The 22592-nt window shown below is 60.9% G+C and overlaps 1 protein-coding gene across 4 annotated transcripts in view; it reads left to right on the forward strand.

The window, feature by feature from the left end:
- Window positions 1–22592, forward strand: part of PITPNM3 (PITPNM family member 3) — a 60487-nt gene continuing 37895 nt past the window's right edge. For all 4 annotated transcript variants that reach the window (XM_041772828.1, XM_041772830.1, XM_041772829.1 and 1 more), the window contains exons 1-3: window positions 1–123; window positions 13665–13760; window positions 19926–20033. In XM_041772828.1, the coding sequence (XP_041628762.1) occupies window positions 102–123; window positions 13665–13760; window positions 19926–20033 (226 nt within the window). In that variant the 5' untranslated portion in view covers window positions 1–101. The remainder of the gene's footprint in view (window positions 124–13664; window positions 13761–19925; window positions 20034–22592) is intronic.

The raw sequence follows: 22592 nt of genomic DNA on the forward strand, positions 1-22592 counted from the left end.
GGCGCGGCGCGGAGTCCGCTCGGGCCGGAGGCGGCTGGGCGGCCGGGGCCGGGCCGGAGCGGCGAGGAGCGCGGGGACCAGCCGGAGCCCCCGCCCGGGACATGGCCCAGGCGGGCCGCGCAGGTGAGGGCAGGGCGGGCGGCCGGGGGAGGGGCCGCGGGCGCAGGTGAGCCCCCGCGCAGGTGGGCGGAGGTTCCGGGGAGGGCCGAGCGCCCAGCGTCCTTCCTGCACCCCCGGCATCAGAGGCGCGGGGAGGGGCGCCGCGGGCGGGGTGGGGGGGCCGGGGCCGGTCAGGCCGTCCCCCTCCCCCAGGCGCGGGCGCCGCAGGGCTGCCCCGGGGCCGCCGCTCCATCCCACGCCCCCTGCGCAGCCTGGACGCGCCCCCTGCCCTGCAGCGCGCCCTCCCCGGGACGCGGCGGTTCCCCCCCAAGCTCCGTCAGGAGACCCAGATTTCTCCTCGGGAAGGAGGGGTGCCCCGCGCGCGCCGCCTGGGAACCAACCCCGGGGACAGAGCATCAGGGTGGTGGGGGTGTGAAGGTGGGGCCTCCTCTGGGGCCCCGTGGGCGGTGAGAGGCAGTGGGCGGCAGCATTCGTTCCTTCATTCATTCAGCGGGACGTTCATTCACCCCCCCCCCCCCCCCCCCCCCCCGCGCTGTGTGTCAGGCCCAGAGCTGGGCCCTAGGGATCCGGAGGTGCCCGTGCTGGGCCCCGGGGTGGGGGCGCCCACAAGGCTAGCCGCACACTGTGGGCTCAGCAGGGCCTGCTGGCGGGGCTGGCATGTGTGAATCCACCGTGAACTCGATCCGGGCCTGTGATGCTGGCAGGTGCTGTGCCATCCCCCAGGACTCGGCAGTGGTCTGGCACCAACCCCACCCCTCTACCCACCAGCAGCAGCAGTGCTGGAATGGGTATGAATTCCCCTGTACACACTCACACTCAGTGTGAGCACCCCAGGCCCTGTGCAAATCCATGGCCGCCCCATGGGCACCTCTCGGGATGCCCCTGTGCACAGGCTGGGCATGTGGTTCAGGTCCCCCAGGAGTTCGGCTGGGGAGGGACACAGCAAATGTGGAGCCCATCTGAACACCTCCTTCTCACTGAGGAGCTGTGGGAGGCACCGGGAGATGACACCAGGCCAGCTGGAAACGCTGTGTCCCTCCCTCCTGTGAGAGCCCAAGGCCTTACCCGCCCCCGCTGCTCCCAGAGGGCACATGGCAGGGCGTGTGTCCGCCCACCACCCCCAGCCTGTGTGTGCATGCGTGTGCACTTGCATGGATCACCTGCCGGGGCGCCGTTGTTACAGTAGCAGCCAACGCGTTCCAGGCCACATGCAGAGTGCCTGGGTGGGGGGGGATGGTTCTCACCAGCCACCCCCCACCCAAGACATCCGAAACAGATACTCAGAGAGACAGCTCCTTAAGGTGGCCCAGAGAGTGTGGGCACAGCCTGGGTGCAGAGCCTGGTCTGTGGGACTCGGAGGGTGGTACGTGGTGGACTTTCTCTGTCACTGCCCAGTCAGGTGGCTCCCACGGATGGACAGGGAGCGCGGTCCGGCCCCTGCTCTGCTGTGGCTGAGAGTCCACGGGACTGTTTTAGGCACAAGTGGAGAGCCGCCCTGCCTGGGGCATCAGCACCTCGTGCTGCTCCAACATCTTGTCTCTCCTGCCTCGGTGCTGAGTGTGGCCCTTCCCTTCGGGGCAGCGCTGACCTCTCCTCTGTGCAGCCAGGGACCCAGCAAGATGCGACTGTGCCCAGCCCTTCCGGACGACTCTGCATTTTGTAGATGTCCCCAGGGCCTCTTCAGGCCCTGAGCCTACTGACCTGAAAACGGCTCTTGGGATGGTATGTGGGGGAGCTGCACAGGTGAAGCTTTGGAACAGAGGCATCCTTGAGGACAGGGGCCCAAAGTGGGGCCGTGACACAGTGCTGGCTGCTCTGGACTGCCGGCTGCAGACAGGCAGGGTGACGGTCTAAAAGGGGGGTGACGTTAGGACCAAGGGAGGCTGAAGGCTGAGGTGGAGGCTGTGGGTGTGAGGGGCCTATGAGACATTCCCCCTGAACACTGGCTGGACGCCTGCGGGGTGGGGGGCAGGAGAGCCAGGGGTTGTGGAGCCAGCACAGTGTGTGACTGTGGGCAGGTGAGGGGTGTTCCTGGGCTCAAGCAGTATGCGGCCCGAGCAGCAAGCCAGGGACCGTCACTGAAGGAGGCCATAGGACTTCTACTTTGCCAGGAGAATGCAGGTACTTCCAGAAGGGATTGCGTGGATTAGAGTGCAGATCCCACACAAGTTATTGCCCGTTCCCAGGCCAGACCTGTGGTGGTGCCCAGCAGGCACCCAGTCTGGAGAGGAGAGGGGAGGCGGGGAGGGCCTGTGTTCTGCGCCAGGGCTACCTGTGGGCAGTGAGGCCACAGGCGGTATGGCTCAGTGAAGGCCAGCAGTCTCTAGGCTGCTGAAGTGGGGTAGGCAGGTGGCGCCGGGCAGGCCTGGGGTCGGGCCGGACAGAGGAAGAGGTGTGTGTGGAGGGGCACAGGAGGGCGAGGACCCAGAGGGTGGCTGGAGGCACCCAAGGGCACAGGCCTGGGAGGGGTGTGTGGGGTGGGGGCAGGAAGAACTCAGGAAGAAGCACAGCAGTGGGGAATGGGACAGGGGGGAAGCCTGGGTGTTTGGTGGCCCTATCACCCACTGTGAGGGGGCGAGACCGGCCAGCAGAGCTGGCTCATAGGAGAGGCTGTTCTGTTCCTGCCACCCCAGTGTCGCCAGTGCCCGCGGTTGGGACCTCGTCTGGGCAGGGCTGGGCTGTCCAGGCCGGAGGAACCAGTTTCTGAGCTCCAGGTGCTGGCTCAGCTCTGGGGGGAGGTGCTGGCGGGCTGTGTGGGCAGGGGACTGATCTCGCAAGGGATTGATAGGCAGGGGACCCATCCCGCAGGGGATACATCTCGTGGAGGCCGGCTCTCCCGGAGGACGGGAGGGGCTCCCAGGACCCTGGGAGATGGCAGGGGGTTCCAGGCATGACCCCGTAGTTGTCATCCTCGTCATTGTGGACATGGGGAAGCTCCCAGGCCCTAGGGTGCCAGGATGGCTTTGCAGGGTTCCCTTCCTGGGGGCCCGGGGCCAACACAAGGGCTGAATCGGAGGCCAGTGTCCCGGCTCAAGGCCTGTCTGAAATTTTGCCTTCAGGAAGCCTTTGGGGACTTTCCTGCAGCATTGGAGGTGTTGCAGCTCCCGCTCCTCTGCTGAGCGCCCCCCCTTGCCTGCCTCTCAGGCCTGGAAGCCCCTGTCCTCATGACAGGCCCTTGTTCCCCTGGCAGGTGCTGGGAAGTCCTCAGGGGGGACCCAGAGTGTGAGCTTACGGCTGGACCCCCCCTTGCTGGGGCCGAGTCCGTGTTGGGCTGGCCAGAAGGTGTGAATGTGCGGCCTGTGGGGGTGGCGGGGCATGGAGTTTCCGGTCCCACCTTCCAGTTAGCAGGGCCGGAAATAGGCTGGGGAACCCAGGGCCCTCTTCTGGGGCCTTTTTCACTGAGGACAGGGTGTGAATGCTCTGTGGGGAGTGGGGATGTCCCCGTGGGTTCTGGGTGCTGTGGCGGGCAGCCCAGGGGCGAGGGGACACCCTGGCACGTGCGTGATGTCACCTGCTCCTTCCGCATTGGCTCGAGTGTGTCTCCGTGGGGGAGGCTCCGTGTTCCTCCCACTTTGTGGATGAGGACACCAAGCCCCAGGAGGACAGAGTGTCTCATCCTGGGAGCCCCCGAAGCCAGAGGCAAGGCTGGAGGAGGATGGGGGTTTCGTCCCTGCTTGGATACACATCCCTGGCAGTTAGGCTGCATCACGGAGAGGACAGAGAGGCCGCTGGCTCCATCCGGGCTCACCTTAATGAGTCCTTGTAAGCCTCAGTGTCCTCAGCGGTGACCAGGGGGTCGGGACGGGGAGGGGAAGAGCTGGGAGCCAGGACCTGCTGTAAGTTTGCTCTAGGGCTGCTTTTTCTCCTTTCTCGGCCCCCGGCCCTGCTGGCCTATGCCTGGGGGTCTCCTCCCCGCTCCTCTCCTGCCCTCGGGGCCCCCAGTGTGGAGGGGGCATGCCCCTTGCTGGTCCTGGGGGTCTGCAGCCAGGCCGGGCAGGGGTGACCGGTACCCCCACCAAGGGCTGGGATGGGAGGGAGCTGAGAGTGCACAACAGCCTGGAAATCACATGAGATCCCAACCCCCCACACACACGCCCTCAAATCCTCTCTACTCCCAGCTTTAAAATTCTTGTTTTCTAAAGAGAAAGAAAATGCTAAATTGTACCCCCTTTTGCAAAGGAACAGAGCCTTAATGAGTCACTCTGGAGGTAACTGCCACCTCCAGGGCCCCACGCCCACTGCCCGCCCGCACAGCTGTGTGGCCACGGACACGGGGTACACATGTGGGTGGGGGGAGCCTCCTGCCATGGCCCCCGGCCCACTGCCTCTGGGCTGTCCCCAGGGCAGCATTTATGGGGTTTACGCTGAGGCGCTCAGGGCCTATGTGGCCACATCAGGCTCCACTTGAGGCTGGGGGACAGGGAGGGGGAGGCTCTGTGGCTGGAGGGGGATCAGTGTGTGCGGCCAGGGTGGCCAGGGGCAGGTGCTGCGGGAAACCCGGTACCTGGGCGTCAAGCTGTTCCCAGGCTTCTTGGGAAGGCGCTGCTCCAGGCCGGGAGCCATGGGGCATGGGGATGACCCACAGGGGTGGGTCCCTGGAGCGCTTGTAGAGCCCGTCTTGTTTGGAGATGGTCACCCTAATGTTTGCAGAGTCGCCTGTGTGGGGGAGGCACCCTCTTCCCAGACACCCCATCGTCCTGGAGGGGAGGACCAGCCATCTGGGAGCCAGGATGCCAAAGGAGGGCTGGATGCAGAAATGGAAACCCGCGCTCTGTCCAGGAGGGGTGCTGGGTTGTTGTGGATCCGAGGCCTCTTCAGAGTGGAGCCGTCTGCTGCGAGGCACGTCACCTCCTGCGTGGCAGCCGCTCGGGACGGATTGCGGGGCACGGGCCTTGGGGTGGGCTTGGGGGGCCATCCCAGGGACCTGTCCTTGCAGGTGCGGCACGTCTGGGGCCGCCCACCACCTCTTGGACGCCACTGTCTGTCTGGACGGCCCCAAGTGCCCAGGCCGTGTCATCCTTGCCGGGTCACCCCACTGACCGGGCCCAAGGCTTCCCTCCCCTGGGAGGCTGGTCCCGGATGAGCAACTCTGGAGTCATCCCTGGTGGTAAAAAGCGCTATTTTCAGCTTTCCCATTACTGCCCAGTACGTGTGTGGGGGGTGTTTATCCCTTGCTGTCTTTTTGTTCCTTCTGGAACAGCCGCAGGAGCACTGAGCAGCCCCGCCTCCAGGGTCCTGGCCGCCGGCTCCTAGTGCCATGAGTTGGCACCAGATGGGGAGCCTGCAGGCCAGAGGCAGCCGGGCCCCACCCCTGCTCGGGAGCAACCTGAGGCGACAGGTGGTCAGACGGCCCACGTGGGGTCCCCTTGGCTGGGGCTGCTCCTGGTGACTTGCTTTAGGCGACCGTAGCCTTCGGTGCCTCAGCAGAGCACGGGTGGTATGTGGAGGTGGGGCCTGCAGCATCCTCTGTGGCCCCTGTGGGTGCCCAGGGCATGGGCCTGTTTCCCACTCCCCACGGGGCTCCTGGGGTCACACTGGGGGACCTTCCTGCAGCTGTGAGGCCCCCCACCCCTGCTGCCCTCCCGAGAAGCCCGCAGGTGGCAGAGCTGTCACTGGCACAGTGACAGGTGCCACAGGAACTCCCTTGAGCGGGAGGAGAAAGCCTTTCCCTTGTGGAGCAAGAGTCTGGCGGGACAGAGGGGCACGTCTGGGGAGACCCGCCTCAAACACTTCGGGACCATCAAGAGCCAAAAGGGCAGAGCTGAGAAGGTACAGCAGTAACCAAAACTATTAATCACTAATTATCTCCTAAATAAGGTAATTAATGGGTGTTTAAATGGTATATTTATGAGATACCAAGAGGTCTTCAAGAAGCATATTTTTTTCAGAGTAGCTGGTTGGCCACCTTTGTCCTGTGGGGGAACTCCGGGGTTCTCATCCCCGGACAGGCAGGCTGGCTTCCTCCTTGGGTCTGTCTGTCCTCGGCTTCAGGCGGGGGCCTCACGGACCATGCAGCTCCCTGGATCGTGTGACATTGCTGGAGAGAAGGCAGCGTCAGCAGAGGACGTGCCCCTGCGTGGTACCTGGGGCCAGTGCGGCCAATGTCAGGCGGAAGGCCGTGGCTGGTGCTGTGGCTCCATGGTGCCATATTTGCAGCAGGGTCCGCCACGGGGACGTGGCTTCATTTGCGATGTGGTTGGAGCTGTGGGCCACAGCCTGCGGTGTGCCCAGGGCTGTGACCCCGGCTGTGTGACCCTGCCAGTGGCCTGCTGCTCTGGGGGTGGGGGCATGTGGCATGTGTCAGGGTCACTGTGCAGCCTGGGGTCCATGCCTGCCCTCGTGGAGCCACCTGGCTGCCCAGACACTGGATCTCTACAGGGTCCTATAGGATCTGAGCTCCAGCAGACAGGCTCCCCAGGCTCCCCGCATGTCCCCGAAACAGCCTGGCCCATAAGCTCATCAGTGGCGCATACAGCAGTTTGGGACGTAGTTAGGACATGTTTCCATAGCAACCAACCCCCAACCTGCATTGGTTTCCTTCTGCGGCTTCTACTGGCCTCACGTCCCTCCTTGGTGGCCCCACAGCCTCTCCTGACCCAGAGAGGAGGTCTGACGACAGGTGCGGTGGGTGCTCCCCCAGGGGTGGCTCCAGGGTGTCCCCTGCAGCGGGCCATGTGGACATAATAAGAGCTCCTGGACCTGCTGTTCTCGTATGTGTGCGCACATGTGCATGTTCATGTATATATATGTGTGTGTGTATCTGTGCATGCACTTATCCATGTATTTGCGCACACATGTGCACATGTGTTTGTGTGCACTTGCAGTATTATGTGCATGTGTACATGTATGTATTTGTGTGTGCATATGCACATGTGTGCATTCATATGCACGTCTGTGTGCATGTGTGTGCACTTGTGCATGCATGCATGTATATGTGAATATCAGCACATATCTGTGGCTGTATATGTTTGTGTTTATAGTGCATGTGTGTACATAACCAGGACATGTGCCTGCACGTATGTGTGCTTGTGTGTGCACATGTGTGCATGCATGTGTGTTAGTGTGCAACGTATCTGCACGTATTATGTGCATGCGTATGCATTCATGTGTACATATGCGTGTGCAGTTCATATGCATGTCTGTGTGCATGTGCATGTCTGCTCATGTGTATATGTGTGTCTGTGTGTATTTATGTGTGCATATGTGTCTGTGTGTGACACATGGAGAGACTGGGGACGAGGGCCCTGAGTGAGCCACAGTGGATCACATGTCTGCTGAGGCCCCATGGGAGGCCATGCACCCGCCTGGCTTCGGTGTAGTGTGAGGCAGGGCTGGGCAGCAGGCCCAGGGCTGGACATCCCCCACCAGGCTGCCGAGAGGCACGCGAGGCTCCCAGGAGGCCTGGGAGTCGGCGGGTGTGACTTGAACACCTGCAGAGCATGGCCAATCACCGCAGACACCTGGGGCCCCTCATTCCTCTGATTAGCCACACTCCCGATCCTGGAGGAGAAGCTTCTAGATCCAGCTTCTCATACAAACGGCCTGATTGCTTTGACTTGCATCTTTCCTCCTGCCCACCCAGCCCACCCTGTCCTGAAGACTCAGTGGGGGCCCCTTCCCCAGGAAGGCCTCTGGGCCTCCAGCCTGTGGGACCCCTGCTTCCGGGACATGTTGTGCACACCCGTGGGGTGCGGCATTGGCACTTGGCCCAGGGCCAGGCTGCCCCTTCTCTGCCCTGCGCTGCTAGGGCTGGGCCCAGAGGCTGCATCCCGGGGCCGGGAGCAGTGGGTTAGCTCTCTCCCTGACTCCCTCGTGTTCCCATCCTGGACCTGCAGTGGTGCCAGGGAGCTGGCTTCTGTTGCTCCATGGCCTGTGTGCTAACTTCTCCGGGAAGTTCCTGCCCATGCCCGTGAACTGCTGTGTGTGTGATGCAGAGACAGGGAGGGGGTGCATGGAGCATGTGCGTGGCTGTGTCATCAGCACAGGCATGGGGACGGAGAGGGGCTTGGGAGGATGGCGCTTTCCAGGGAATGCAGCCGCACATTCAGATGTCTGCACAGACACGAGGATACGCAGACATGGACCTGCAGAGCCCGTGGATGGGCCTGGCTTCCAGGGTCGCCTCCACTGCCTACCGACTCCATGACCTAGTGTCGGTAATGGCATGTGTGTCAGCTGTAGGATGGGGACACGGGGGCTCTGTTAGGGTTATTTTAGGCAACTTCCTGCAGGGTGTCTGGCTTGTTCCAGTTACTCCACAGGTCACCTTTTAGTCATTTGCTCGTTGGCCAAACAATTGTGCTGGACCCAGAGCAGGCAAAGAGCTGCGGGGCGGGGAGTCCTCATCCTCACTGTTCTGGGGTCGTGGGGCCCAGACTTTAAACACCCCCCAAACTGTGTGCCCCAACCCAAGCTTCAGGAGACTCCCTGGCCCTCTAGGCATCTGTGTTCCCATGTCTCTGAGCATGCAGGTGACGGCCTCGGGGTGGGGAGCCCCCTGTCTGCAGCAGGCCCTGCCCCGCCTCTTCTCACCCCTGTCTCTCCTCCACCTCTGGCTCCGGCCATGTGGGTCCTTGTCTGCCTCTCAGCCCTGCCCCTGTGGTTCCTGCGTCTGAGAACATTGGCGTGTATGTCCCACGCGTGCGTGTGCAGGAGTGAATGTGCACACACGCTGGGTGTGCCTGGCTCCTCCTCAAGGATGGAGGGACAGATCTTTGGGAAGGCCCCTCACATCCTGCCATGTCATCCCGCCACTGTGTCCCTTTGTGACATGTGACTTTGTTTAAAAGCCTGTGGGATGATGTGAGGAAGCGTGCACCCCCCCATACAGAAGCTGGGTGACACCTGCTGCTAAGCGTTCCAGAAGCATGGGCAGCTGATGCCCGTGCACCCCCTTACCAGAGGCTGTTTGGAGCAGCCCCGGCCTGAGAGGAGGGTGGGATTTATAGCGCATCTGAATGAACCTATAGTGTATATTTAAAAACCAATGGGGGGGGATGTCTGGGGGGCTCCGTGGGTGAAGTGTGTGCCTTCTGCTCAGATCATGACCTCAGGTCCTGGGGTTAAGTCATGCGTTGGCCTCCCTGCCCAGCGGGGAGCCTGTCTTCCCTCCCACTTGTGTGCTCTCTCTCTCTCTCTCTCTGTCGCTCTCTCTCTGTTGCTCTCTCAAATGAATAAAGTCTTAAAAAAATAACATAAAACCAAAAACTGATGCAGGAATGCATTTTGAAAACAAGGAGGATAACAGTAAACAAGACAAACATGCCTTTGAAAAGAAATTCAAATAGTGACTCTGTCCAGAGGAGAGGGTCTCCTCTTCAACGGAGTGGCGCTGTGTGAGTACTCTGTCAGTGCCTCGCTGTGTGTCTGTCTGTCCTTCCTTCCCTGAGTCCGCTGTCAGATGCGTGGGGAAGGGGGCACAGCAGAGATGGGAGGGGGACATACTGTTTTCTCCAGGTCACTTCCTCCTCCCTGCTTGGCCTCCCCCGTCCCCCCACCCCCACCCAGGATGTCAGCTCTGCGAGGTCCCCACCCCGTCCCCCATATGTGCCATGGTGTCCCCAGCGCCTGCGTGGTGCCTATGGGTGGGCAGCCATGTGACACCCGAGCCCCCCTGCCCTGTTCGCCCGCCTCCAGCGGGGAGAAGCCCCCCAGCTTCCCTGCAGCCCTGCCCTCCACAAAGGCCGGCCTGTCACATGTGTCATCAGCGTGGTGGTGACCTAGGGTGATGGTGGATGGGAGGCAGGATGTGGTAGGGGTGCTGCAGGAGGCACATGTCTGGAGCCTTCCTCCTTCCCTGGGCTGGAGCGCACATACATGGGCATGCGTGTGTGCTGGGGCGGGGGTGGCAACAATGTCCCGGCCTTGTCTCCTGGGCAGAGCGTGCGCCATTCAGGTGTGAGGGCCGCCACAGCTGGGAGCTTCTCCTGAACCCTCGCACTTCAAGCTCAGGAGCCAGGTAGACTCGGGTCAAGCTTCTGGGGAGCCCATTGGCGCTTGCACTCGGCTGCCACACTCAACACTTAGGGCCCAAATAACAGGGACAGTAGGACGGTCCTCACCACCTGGCGCTTGCTCCTGAGGACCACGGTCAATCTGCCTAGCGACGGATGTTTGCATATTAATCTAGTGCATGTGGTAGTTTCTATACTTTTTAGTATCTGTGACTAGGAACACACATAACGTTAGTGTGACTTAAGCAAGAAATTTTATTTTTATTTTTTTATTAAAGTTTTCTTTTTTTAATAAAGATTTTATTTATTTATTCATGAGAGAGACACAGAGAGAGGCAGAGACAGAGGCAGAGGGAGAAGCAGGCTCCCTGCGGGGAGCCCGATGTGGGACTGGATCCCAGGACCCTGGGGTCACGCCCATGAATTTTTAAATGACTGTGTGCTTTCGTAAATCACATAAATCTCTATACATGTTGGATTTATACATAAACACTTCTTTTTGCATTTTCAGTAGGGAGGGGTTTCTTTTGCTGATACTGTAAATGGTGTTGTTTTTAAACATCTCAAACTGGTTTTTTGTTGATGATAATAAGCAAGAGTGCCGTTGACTTTTGTATATTGGTCTTGTGTCCGGCAATCTTGCTGTACTCAACTACTTGTTCCATTCATATTTTTGGTGGAGTTGCTTTTTAAAAAATATTCTTTAAAAATTTATTTATTTGAGACAGAGAGAAAGCATGAGCATGAACGGGGGTTGGGGAGCCACAGAGGGAAGGAGCAGACTCTCCACAGAGCAGGGAGCCCAAGGCAGGACTTGATCCCAGGACCATGAGATCATGACCTGAGCTGAAGGCAGACGCTTAGCTGACTGAGCCCCCTGGGCACCCCTTATTTTCCATATAGACAGTGATGCCATCTGAGAATGGAGGGAATTTTGGGTTTTCCTTCCAAGTGTGTACCTTTTGTTTTGTCTCTTGTCCTGCTGTGCTAGCTAGGACTTCCTCCACTCACATCAGGGCACCAGGCCCACTTCCATGTTAAAAATGCTCAGTGTTGGCGCATCCCTTGCAGTCAATCCAGGGCCTGGACCAGTCTGCCACGCTGCCCACAGCGAGTGGCCAGAATCAAGAGTGTCTAGGGTTCCCCATGGGGAATATGGGTCAGACTCAGTGTTGCACCTATAGGTCACTTCTGGGCTTTGGGACGAGCTTCTGGCATGGCTCCCAGCCACAGTGTGTGTTCACGAGTTGGCAGTAAATCCAGGGCCTGGGAACAGGAAGGGTGTGTGTTGGGGAGTTTGTGGTGGGTTGGGTGGGGGGTCAGGTGGTGAAGGGGTCGGGCAGGTGGAGGGAATGGGTGGGAGGTGCTGTCCCTGTGCCAACAGAGCTGACCTTGCCCTTCAGGAACAGAACAGTGTGTGCTCCAGGCTCTGGGCTCAGGACAGGGACCCATGCTAGGTCCTGCAGGGGAGCAGGGCTGCTGCGGGCTCCCTGGGGCTATCTGTGTCCCCATAGCCATGCCCAGGGAGAGCATACACCTCTCACTTGTGCATTGGCATCTGCTGCATGTGCAGACAGGCTCCCCAACACCAGCCAGAATCGAAAAGGGAGGTTCTCCGTCAGGTTCCTCATTGTGCCTATGGGGAAACTGAGGCACAGAAATGAGACGTGTGCCTGCTGGTCGGGGCTGACACCTCAGCAATGGCAAGTTCCGTGTGCATGGCGGCCATACTGTTTTCCATACAATCTAAGATGCAGTCAATGCCTAAGATACATGATTATTTTATAAACCCCGAGGAAGAATAAGCAAAACCATTTATAGCTGAGCCCCGAACTCCATGGGCGCCTGGGGTGCTGACTTCTGCATGGTCAAAAACCCACAGATGACTGCTGACTCCCCAGAATCTCACTGGTTGTTGTCCACCATCAGCCAGAGCCTCACCAGGAGCATAAAGAGCCGATGAGTCTGTGTTGTGCGTGTCGTATGCACTATGTGCTGTAGTCGCTGTGGGTCAGGCCAAAGAAAAGAAAATGTTAAGAAACACGTAAGGAAGTCTACTGAGAGGAAAAACACCTGTGTTTATCGAAAGGACCGTGTGTAAGTGGACTTGTGCAGCTCAAGCTCGTGTGACCCAAGGACCAGCCGTGAACTACGATGTGCTGTTATGTAAGACATGCTCTGAGTTGGTTTTTATATTTTCTTTAAGATTTTATTTATTTATTTGAAAGAGCCAGCACAGAGGCAGGGGGAGAAGCGGCTCCCTCTGGGGAGCCCGATGCAGGACTCAATGCCAGGACCCTGGGGTCACGCCCTGAGCCAAAGGCAGATACTCAACTGCTGAGCCCCCTGGGTGTCCCAAGACATGCTCTGGTTTTAAAGATGTTAATGTGTGAAAAAATGTGCTGGTGAGCACACCGAGGCCTTGGTTTGAGGTTTTCAGGCTCCTGAGGCGGGTATGCGTGTCCTCACCTCACAGCTGGGGCCCTGAGGAGCAGAGGGGCGGGGGGCTCACCTGCCGGTGCACAGCTTCTTGGGGATGAGGGCTGAGCTGGGATCCTGTTCGTCCTCAGCCCTGAGCTCTTAACCAGCAGCCACCCGAGTCCCCTGTGTTTTTGCAATGTGGCCACATCCACACATGGGGAGCCCTTGCATCACAGATGCTGGGGTGTCATCCAGGCCCTGGTGTTGCCAGGGCTCAATGGTCAACTGTCGATGGTGAGCTTCTAGGGAGCATCCCCCCAGCACCTTTGTGGTTTCAGCTTTGACAGGTTTTCGCCCACCTGCCATCTCCAGCCCTTCGTGGGTCTGCCCAGTGGAGGGCACCCTGGGCACCGGCTGGTTCCATCCAGGGCCCTGAGGAGGTCCGATGCCGTGGCCTAGCTTCTGTGGATGGTTCGGGTGATCCAGCAGTGGCCGCCCCAGGCCCCCCAAGAGGCCGACACAGATCCTTGGAGCTCAGGGTGGACTGCGGTGGGCACTGTTAGGTGGAGAGCCAAGGCTGTGGAAAGAGGACGGGGCACAAGTGGAGCTCAGGCAGGCTCCCCCCCCCCCCCCACACGCTGGGGCCTGTGTTTCTGCCGAGGCCGCCGTCCAGGCCTGCACACGCAGTTGTGTCGGCCCCTTCGCCCTCCTGGTGGCCTTGGGCAGGGCCTGTCGCCTGCCTGCAATGGGGAAACACACAGAAGCGTGTTGCCTGTGGGAAGACGTGTTCTGGGCCCGGTGTGACATCCTGGGCCGTGGGGCCTGTTCTGCCCACCTGGATGTCTCACATCAGCAGGTGGCTGAGTGGCCACTGTGGACAGAGCCCCTTCCCACCGGCTGACACCCTGTATCCACACGGCACGGCCCACTGTGCGTTCTGGCCCCGGGCCACCTTGGGGGCGTCTTGATGGCCTCCAGTTTCAGTTTTGGGGAGCGCTCATTACCTCCTGTTGGAGGAGCTGGAGCCTGAATGCGAGCACAGCGTCTGGCTGGTTAGCGAGGCATGGGGCGCTGATGAGGTTGGGAAGGCTGGCCTTGGTCTCGGCCATGTGGGGCCTCACGCAGGGACACGGGCTCAGGCCTGGCTAATGAGTGTGTTCCCCTTGGCAGGTGGTCCTCCCCCGGGTGGTGGTGCCCCCTGGCACCTTCGAACTGTCCTCAGCGACTCGGTGGAGAGCTCTGACGATGAATTCTTTGATGCCAGAGGTAAGTGAATGCCCTCGCCCCATCATTAGAGGGATCCCTAATGAGCATTGGCGTCTCTCCTGGGGCCAACACGCCCCACACTCTCACCATGTCCCACACTCACATGTACCGACCCGTGCATCCCCAGGGCAGGGGCTGTGCCTTTCTCATCGGCCGTGGGGCATGGGCACCATCCTCCGCGGGCTTGGGGTTTGGGGGAGAGGAGGACCAGGAGGGACTTGGAGGAAGACAGGCTCCTGCAGGGGAAGCGACACCACCCAGTGCAATGGCCCAGGTGCCAACAGAGCTGGTGACCAGGCCCTGGGGGGACGTGGGGATGGAGGCGAGGAAAGGAGGCGGTGCCGGCGGGCGGCAGGTCTGCCCACAATGTCTGAGGGAGAGTCCCCACAGCCACGCTTGCCCAGCCTGAGTGGGCGGGGACGAGATGCACTGAGGCCTCCTCTGTACCCAGGGCCCGTCCTCACTGCCTGTCCGGCCCTGCCCCGGGAAGTCACCACGTCCAGGCGTCTGCTCGCTCCTGGGACGGCAGCTCTGAAACACCTGGCCGAACAGGGTCTTGAAAGGCAGACAGACTGTGCCTGAGAGGGACCCTGGGGACGTGGCCTGCGCAGTGCCTCGGTTTCCCCGTCAGCTCTGCACTTCTGGAAACGGGGAAGACTCCAACTCAGGGCAGCAGGGCCCGGGTGCCAGGCCTCCCCAGCCCTCCCCGGCCCACCTGGGCCTCACGTGCTACCTCCCGTGGGTGTCTGGCTGCAGTGGCTGTGGGTTTTCTTCTCCGTGGCAACTGGCTGACAGTGTGACAACAGTGCTGTCAATATTTTGATGCTCAGAACACTTTTATTTCAAATATTTTGCAGTTCACCAGGGTGGGTGCTCCCGGACGGTGGGGACGGCAGGTGGTGGGCAGTGCTGAGGGCCTGCTCACCTGCTTCCCTCCAGCAGCTGTGGGCACATCCTGCCCCTACCCCACAGGCTGCACCTCCCTCTGCACCTGCCACCACCCCCCATGACCTTGCCCCTGTGACCCCCCGTGACCTCCCCATGACCTTCCCCCATGACCTCCTCCATGACCTCCCCTGTGGCCTTCCCCCGTGACTCCCCCATGCACACCCCACCTCATATGGGGGTTTCCCTGGCAAGATGAGAGCCCCTTGCCATGTGCAGGGGGGATGGTTAGGCCCTGGGGGGGGCAGGATCCTTCTCGTGTGTGGGCGGCTTGGGGGCCTTGGCAGGGGTACAGAGCAGTCTGTGCACCCCATGCCGCCCAGGCAGGACGCAGCTCCATGGGCCACATGGCCGATGCCCCCATGGGTGCTGCGGGCTGGGCAATGGGGTCCAGATCCTCAGAACCAGGAGAGGTGCGTTCCTCCTGTTGTCCAAGGGGATCTGGGGGCCATGGTGTAGCCTCTGAGGGTGGGGTATAGAGCAGGGCCAAACCTGGAGGCATCGGGGGGCCCATGGCTCAAGCCCTGACCACGCCCAAGCTGAGTTCGTCTGGCCACCCATATCCAGGCTGGGGAACAGCCCTGAGGACTGGGAGGCTTGTCCAGGGTCACTCGGGGTTGGGCAGAGCTGGGGCTGAAACCACCCCCTCCACTGTCTATGTTCACTGGGTGTCCACCCATCAGGGAGCAGGCGCTGCCCTTGCAGGGCGGGCATTGTGGGCGCTGCCCTCACGGAGGGGCCATCGCGTGGCTGGGGACAGGGAGATAGCCGGCCAGTGGGTGAGCTGCAGCAACAGTTGCCGAAAATAAAACAAAGGAAGAGACACCTCAGCAGAGACAGAAGACACACTGGACCGTCCGTCCTCCAGGAAACACCAGCTGAGACCATGGTGTGACACTGCCCCCTGCCCGCGAGGACAGCCAGTTGCCTCCACCAACCCTGATGGAGGAGTTGGGATTTGCAAACTGCTGGCAGGAGCAGCTGCGGTCCGGCTGTGTGTAGTGGGTTCCAGCTCCTCCACAGCTCATGGTCCTCACCCCCGGGTACCGGCTGTCCTGTCGCTGGGTGTCTGCCCGGGGCGAGGGAGAGCGCACGTCCACCCGAGAGCGTGTGCAGGGACTGCACTAGCTGCTGCCCAAACCTGACACAGCCCAGATGCACAGCGGCAGGTGAACAAGTGCACGAAAGTGGGTCAGCTGAGCAGGGAGACGCGGCATGGCCGTGACAAGGGCAGGCCCTAGGGGTGGGGGCTGTGAGTGGGAGACGATGGGTGGACAGAGTGCCCTGGGGGCTGACCCAAGGACGCAGAACTGGGATGTGACGCGCCTGTGTGGCAGGAGCAGGGAGGGGCCTGGGGGCGGGAGAAAACTCTGGGGGTGATAGTTTTGAGGTCCCTGTGCCCAAACTTTCCAAATTGTCCTTTTACCTGCATGTAGTTTACTGAGCACTGTTCTCCTCAGTGACACCGTTAAAAGTGGAGGCCCCTGCCCCCCGATGTAATCTGAGGGATGCTATGGGGTGAGCAGTGGGCCCCTGGGGACATGCTGGCTGTCCTTGGGCCCTCCCCTGGCATCTAGACAACAGCCTGGTACCTCGCCATGAACTCATACAAGCAATTGTGGGTGTGGGTGTGGGCTGGGCTGGGGGATGAAGCTGAGGGGGGGCCGGGGTGAAGCCAGGGCAGCTGGGGGGTGCAGCCTGGGAGGCCAGGGTGCAGCAGGGGCATCTGGAGGGCGGGGGGAAGCTGGGGGTAGAAGGGTGTGGCCAGGGTTTGCTTTCCGGGCACACCTGGCCTGGGTGGCTTGATGGGAGCACAGCCGAGCCCCCTCCAGGGGGTACCCTAGAGGTTTCTGCTGCCGCTGCGTCCTCTGTGTCCACCACTGTCCGTGGCTCCCATGCCCAGGGCTGCAGACCTGGCACCGTTGACGCCCTGCTGCCCTCCAGTGGGAGGCCGGCCCCGGGAGCTGCCCTCGGCCTCATGGAGACCCTGTTCCTGGTCCTACCCCCGGGACTGAGAGAAACCGGTGCACTGCCCTGACAGCGGTTGGTGTCCTGGAGAATGTGGGGTGCATCTCTGTCTGGGATTGTCCCAAGGGCGTGGCCCCCACGGAAGGGCAGGTAGTGGACAGATGTGGGGCTGGTGACTGGCTGGTGTGTGACCCCAGGGAAGCTGTGGGGCCTGGGTCCCGGGTCTCTATAGGGCAGGGGCAGGGTTGTCTCCGACGAGGGGGACACTGCTGGCCATGGAGGTTGAACCGCGGCTCGTGGCCCCAGGGGAAGATCTGCAGTCTAATCCTGGGGGCCCCAGGGCAGGGTGCTTCTGGATCCTGGGAGATGGGCGGTGTTGGGTGGGCGACCCTGGAAGGGATGGGGCTGGGACAAGGAGTTGTGCTGCTTGGGCGTCCTATGGATGCAGCAGCAGCGGAGGCTCCGGCGTGGGAAGAGGCTGAGTGGAGCCAGGTGGCCACAGGCTAGGGTCAGGTCCAGTCAGCCTGGGGTCAGAGCTGGGGCTCCATGGGGGTGAAGTAGGTGCAGAGGTCATGGGTGGTTAGTACCAGCATGCAGGGAGCAACCTCCAGAAGTTGAAATGCAAAATCAATAAGTGGGGCATTGATCCAGCCGGCCCGCTGTGGTGCTTGGGCCCTGCCAGGAGGCACGTACTGCACGGATAGATGTGCAGCAGACAGACGGCCACCAGGCTCCACCAGGGGAGCCCGCTGTTGGCAGAGTAAGGCTGCTGCCATCCGAGGAGTCCCGGGGCGGGTGGAGCAGGTCGAGGCATGAGTGGGGGGCAGAAGGCATGGGAAGCTCACGGAAGATTCTGGAAGGCAGAGTGAGGAAGGGTGGCTCCTCAGGAGCTAACCAGGGATTGTGGAGAGAGGGACCTATGGGGACAGAGAGGTCCTGGGCCCAGAGAGCGAGGCCTGTCCTGGTGGCAGGGGCGGGGACCCTGTGGCAGAGGCCCCGCAGCCTGGGAGGGATGGGGCGGGTGGGGGTGAGAGCCGGGGTGCGTTGGGTGGGCCGACGCCAAGTGTGGGGACAGGATGGTGAGGCTGTGGGATGGTGGACCAGGAGGGGAGGATGGCCTCTGTGCTGGGCCCTGGGGGCCCCTGGAGGAATTGGGACTGGGATATGTACGCAAGCCCTGCTGAGCACCTGCTGGATGCATGGCCCCAGGCCCAGAGCCCCAGGTCACCTGTCTTGCCGTGTCAGGATGACTTTACTGCTGTGTTTTCTCACAAAACCGGGTTCCCGTGGTGGGGGCGGCCAGGGGCCAGTTGGGGGGTGGTGGGGGCTGCTTGGGGGCAGTCAGGGGCTGTCGGGGGGCAGTTGGGGATGGTGGTGTCTCACGATGCACGGGCAGGTACACAGACCTCTGGGCTTGGCAGGAACAGGTGAAGGGCTGTGTGCCTGGGCAACGGGGCTGGGAGAGCCAGCCCTGCAGGAGGCCACTGCCCAGTCCTTGGCCAGGACACCCCAGGGCAGAGGGCAGCTTGGCTCCAGGCCCTGTAACCACTTCCTTTGTGACCTCGTGTCGCCCCAGGGCATGCATGACCACGATGTTGTTCTATCGCTGACGAAGACCCCGGGTCATAGAGCTCAGGCCACTGTCCGAGGCCAGAGCTTGAAGCAAGTCCATCTAACCCCAAACTGGGCTTCTAACGCCTTGTGGCCCTGCTGCCCCCAGGCTGGACCTGCCCAATACCTTCCTGCTGACAGCGCCTCATGCCCTGCGGCCTTTTCATGTTTACGGCGTCACCTATGGCACTCAGGACGGCACCCTGGGAACGGCTGCACGACTAGAGTCGCGGCCCCCGTGGAATAGATACGAGGACAGGGCCAGTTGAGGGATGTGTGCAAAGGCCCAGCCCATGTAGGGCAGGGTCTGGCCTGGAACCCGTTGTGGGGGGGCGGCAGGCGCTGCCTGCAGGTGTCGACATGGTCCCGGATCCAGCACACCACCCTGGGGAATGGTCTGGGTGTGTGTGGTGCCAGGTGGGGGGCAAGGGGGGTTGGCAGTTCCTGAAACTGCTGTAATCCTGGTTGTAGCCTGGGGCCAGGTCCCCAACTTCTTGGTGCTTCTCCTTCCTCGTCTGTAAAACAGATATGGTAATGGTCGTTATGCCTTCAGGAGGATCAGGTGGACATGTGTCAGGTGCCCACAACCATCTCAGCGCAGGGCTTGCGTTGGGTGGGTGAGAGCGTCAGTGAGGTGACCAGGCGACGAGACCCCACAATGTGTGAGCAGGTGATCCAGCGGGACGTGGGGCGGGAGCCTGAGCGCAGAGCCTGTGGCACCCTGGGCAGTCCCCAGCTGCAGCCCCAGCGCCTCGTCCTTATCCTTGGCAGCATCTCGGGGCTCGGCTCCTCGTCCGTGGCTGTCATGGGCTTGAGGATCCCCCTTGCCAGCGCTGTACTGTCTGCTCAAAGACACAGGGCACGGTGCCCGTTGCCAGGAGAGCCCGTCCCTTGGAAAGCAGGGCTGGGGGCGGCTGGCGGCCTGTGGTTGAGGACATCCCTGTCTCTGGGAATGGGACGAGGGGCCACACCCAGCCAGGGTGCCGCTGACCTGTGCGTGCTGTACTTGGGCCTTCAGGGTCCTTGCTGAGCTTAGACTGGAGAAGGGCATGGGTTGAGATGGGGCTGGAGGCCTGGGGGAGTTGGAGATGTTACAGGGTCACAGACTTGGCATGAGAGCCCAGCCTTCTGCCGCCTAGTCCTGCAGACAAAGCTGCCCCTACCCCACTTGCACCCCACATCCTAGAGCCACCCCTTTGTCACACGGGCCAGTGACTGTAACCTGCTCATCAATGCACACCAGGACCAGTACCCACAGCCTCATGGAACCCTCACCACAGCTTTGTAGTGTAGTGTAGACCTTGCCGCTCCCGTGTTTCAGATGGAGACACTGAGGCTAGGAGAGGTTAAGTAACAAGGCGTGGCTTTCCTTTTCCTCCCCCACACACTTCCTTTCAGGAAATTCCACTCCTGGAGGCGGGATTGGACACTGCAATGGGGTCTTCGGTGTCGCTCGCACGTGCCCCCTCATGTTGGGGCCCCATAGGGCATAGCACCTGTGCTTTCTCCTGATGGAAGCTTCCGGAACATGCTGCAGCTGTCCAAGAGCACACACCCCTTCCATGGCGGGAGTCTGTGGCCACAGGTAGGTTCACGGGGTGCGGGCCGCATGCTCACGGCCATCTCTGCTTCTGCCCACAGAGGAGGTGGCCGAAGGGAAGAATGCCATCCTCATTGGGATGAGCCAGTGGAATTCGAATGACCTGGTGGAGCAGATGGAGACCATGGGGAAGCTGGAGGAGCATCAGGGTGAGACTCCACTTCCCGGAGCCCCAGGCATGGACGTGCTGCGGGGGCGGGGGGGGGGGGTGTGGGCGTCCGGGCTGGAACCCGCGGCTCTGAGGACAGTCACGGGTCTCTGGGCGCCTTCCCTGCCTGGACCCACATCCCTGCAGAAACCTCGTGGGCACCTGTGCAGACGCCTGAGCTTCTACCCTCTGCCCCCAGGGATGCACATCAGTAGGGGCAGGGGTGCAGCCGTGTCCTTGGAGGGCTGGGCCTGTGCTGTGGGGAGAGCTGGCTAAGCTGGGGCGGCAAGTGCAGGAGTCTCTGGGGGTCCGTTCAGGAGGGTTTTCATGGGTGGGAGCAACCGGGAGTGCATCTGCAGACATGGCAGGCTGGTGTCTCAGGCTCCTGCCTTTGGGTGTGGAGAGCTAAAGTGACATGGTGATGTGTACAAGATGGAGGGGGGTCAGATGTGGCCCGGGGCCATCCCTTCCCTACTCTGTGTAGCACCCCTCTGGCTCCCTTCCCTCATTCCCCACAGTCATTCCTTCCTCCTGGGCTGGGCCAGGCCGTCCCCTCAGGGGGCGTTCGGCAACGTGGTCCCGCCTGGCCCAGGAGAAGGGCGTTGGGTGGCAACCGGCTCAGTGCTGGTGACCTTCCCGGAACTCCGTCCCCCTCAGCACTGTCCTGGGAAGTAGACGTGCCAGGGGGATGACTGCTCCATTTGCAGGTGAAGAGCCCAAGGCTCTTTGAAGCTGGGTCTTGCCCCAGGTCGTCAGAGCTACTGGCAGCGGGTGCAGATCCCTGGGGTCCTGATTCCTGGCTGGATGGTGGTGGAGGTGTATGTGTGGGGGGTCACGGTCATAAAGAAAGGCCTCAAGGGCCACTGGCACCTTCACAGGGAGCTGGCCCCGGGGCCAGTCCAGAGGCAAAGCCCCTATTGTCACAGCCCCGTGTCAGTAGCCTAGCCCTTGGACAGCTCCTTCCTTTGTCCCAAACGCCAGGGGACCCAGGAGGGGTCAGCAGGTACAGGTGCTTCCCCAGGATGGTGCTCCATGCCAGTAAGACAAACCCAGATGTGCCCTGACCTCCCATCAGGCCGTCCTTTCCCTACCCCCTGCCCCGCGGATGGAGACTTGGCACAGTGTGAGCTGGGGTGGGGTGAGGTGAGGTGGGCAGAGCCAGGAGGGCCAGGGAGGCTGCAGAGGGGAGCTTTGGGCACCGTCTGGGGTCTGGGAGTGGACTTGGCTCTGCAGCCATGCAAGCCAATGGCAAATGTGTGTTCGTAGGGAGAGTGGGGCTGGAACCGACCTTGTGAGGATCAAGGGAGCCAGGAGGGCCCTGTGCATCCAGGGCCCATCATCATCACCCCAGGATGCATGCGGGGCATCCCTATGGCTGGATCCTTGGGACAGCACTTTTGGGGTCTCCCTGGGCACAGGGGGCAGCAGGAGAGTGCGGGAAGATGGGGGGCGAGGAGGAGGAACCTCTGGCCCCTGGGAGCTCATGATGGGCTTCAGCCCTAAGGGCTGTCCACCACCACACGGGCTGCCCTGTGTGTAGTGTGGGCACAGGCCCTGGTGGGGCGCAGAGCCCAGGAGGAGTAGGGTCCTGGCCAGGGCTACCTGGGGCAGGAGGAGGCTGAGCGGGGGGATCTCGAGGGATGCCCTGGGCATGAGTCTGGACAGCAGAGGGACCGGGAGCAGGTCAGGAGAAGGCTGCCCTCGAAACTGGCCCTTGGGGTCCCCCCTGACCCCAAGTTCATGTCCAGGCACAACCTTGTCCCCAGGCTGCTGACTCAGCTCAGTAGCCACCTACTGAGCTCTGCCTGAATGTCCCAAAGCTGCTTTGTGCTCTCCGTGTTCCTGACGGCACATGATGTGTAACATATACTCCATACACATGCTCGCATGATGTATGACGATGAATGATATATAAGATGATACAATGTGTCCTATGTATGCACATACAGGTACGATACGTGATGTATGATATAGTATCTACTCCCTATGCACACATGACACGCACGACATAAGTACGATGTATTCGTGCATCCGTGTACAGTGATTACATATAATGTGTATGTATTTATATACACACATGTACACATGTACACACATAAACACGTGCATTTTCTTTTTATCATTTTTTCAAGTATTTCTTTCTCCATTGCCCCTATCAGACTTGCCTCAGGGACATGCCACACCTGGGTCTCATCTTGCCCTTCCTGCTCTTACTTTCGGGTCCTTGTTGGGCTCTGGAAATTTCCTCAGCTCCAACCCAATCAGTAGCTGCCCAGTCCTGTCTGCTCCAGCTGTTGCCATTTGTCTGGTCCAACTGGGTAGCACAGTTGATTAAGTTGAAGAGTTGGTCAGCTCTTCTGTAGAGTCTGTTTTGGGTTTTTTTGGGAGGAGGGTTTTGCTTTTGTGTATGTGTGTGTTTAAACAATCCTCTTTTCATTTTCGTGTGCTCTGGGTTTTTCCCCATAACAACCTGATATCAATCCGTAGGTGCCATGGACTCGCCCCATGCTTTGCAACATTTCCATCTCTCCTGTTCTTTTAAGTTCCAGTCTCCTAGTGG

This window comes from Vulpes lagopus, chromosome 10 (assembly GCF_018345385.1).
Source record: "Vulpes lagopus strain Blue_001 chromosome 10, ASM1834538v1, whole genome shotgun sequence".
Taxonomy (NCBI): Eukaryota; Metazoa; Chordata; class Mammalia; order Carnivora; family Canidae; genus Vulpes; species Vulpes lagopus.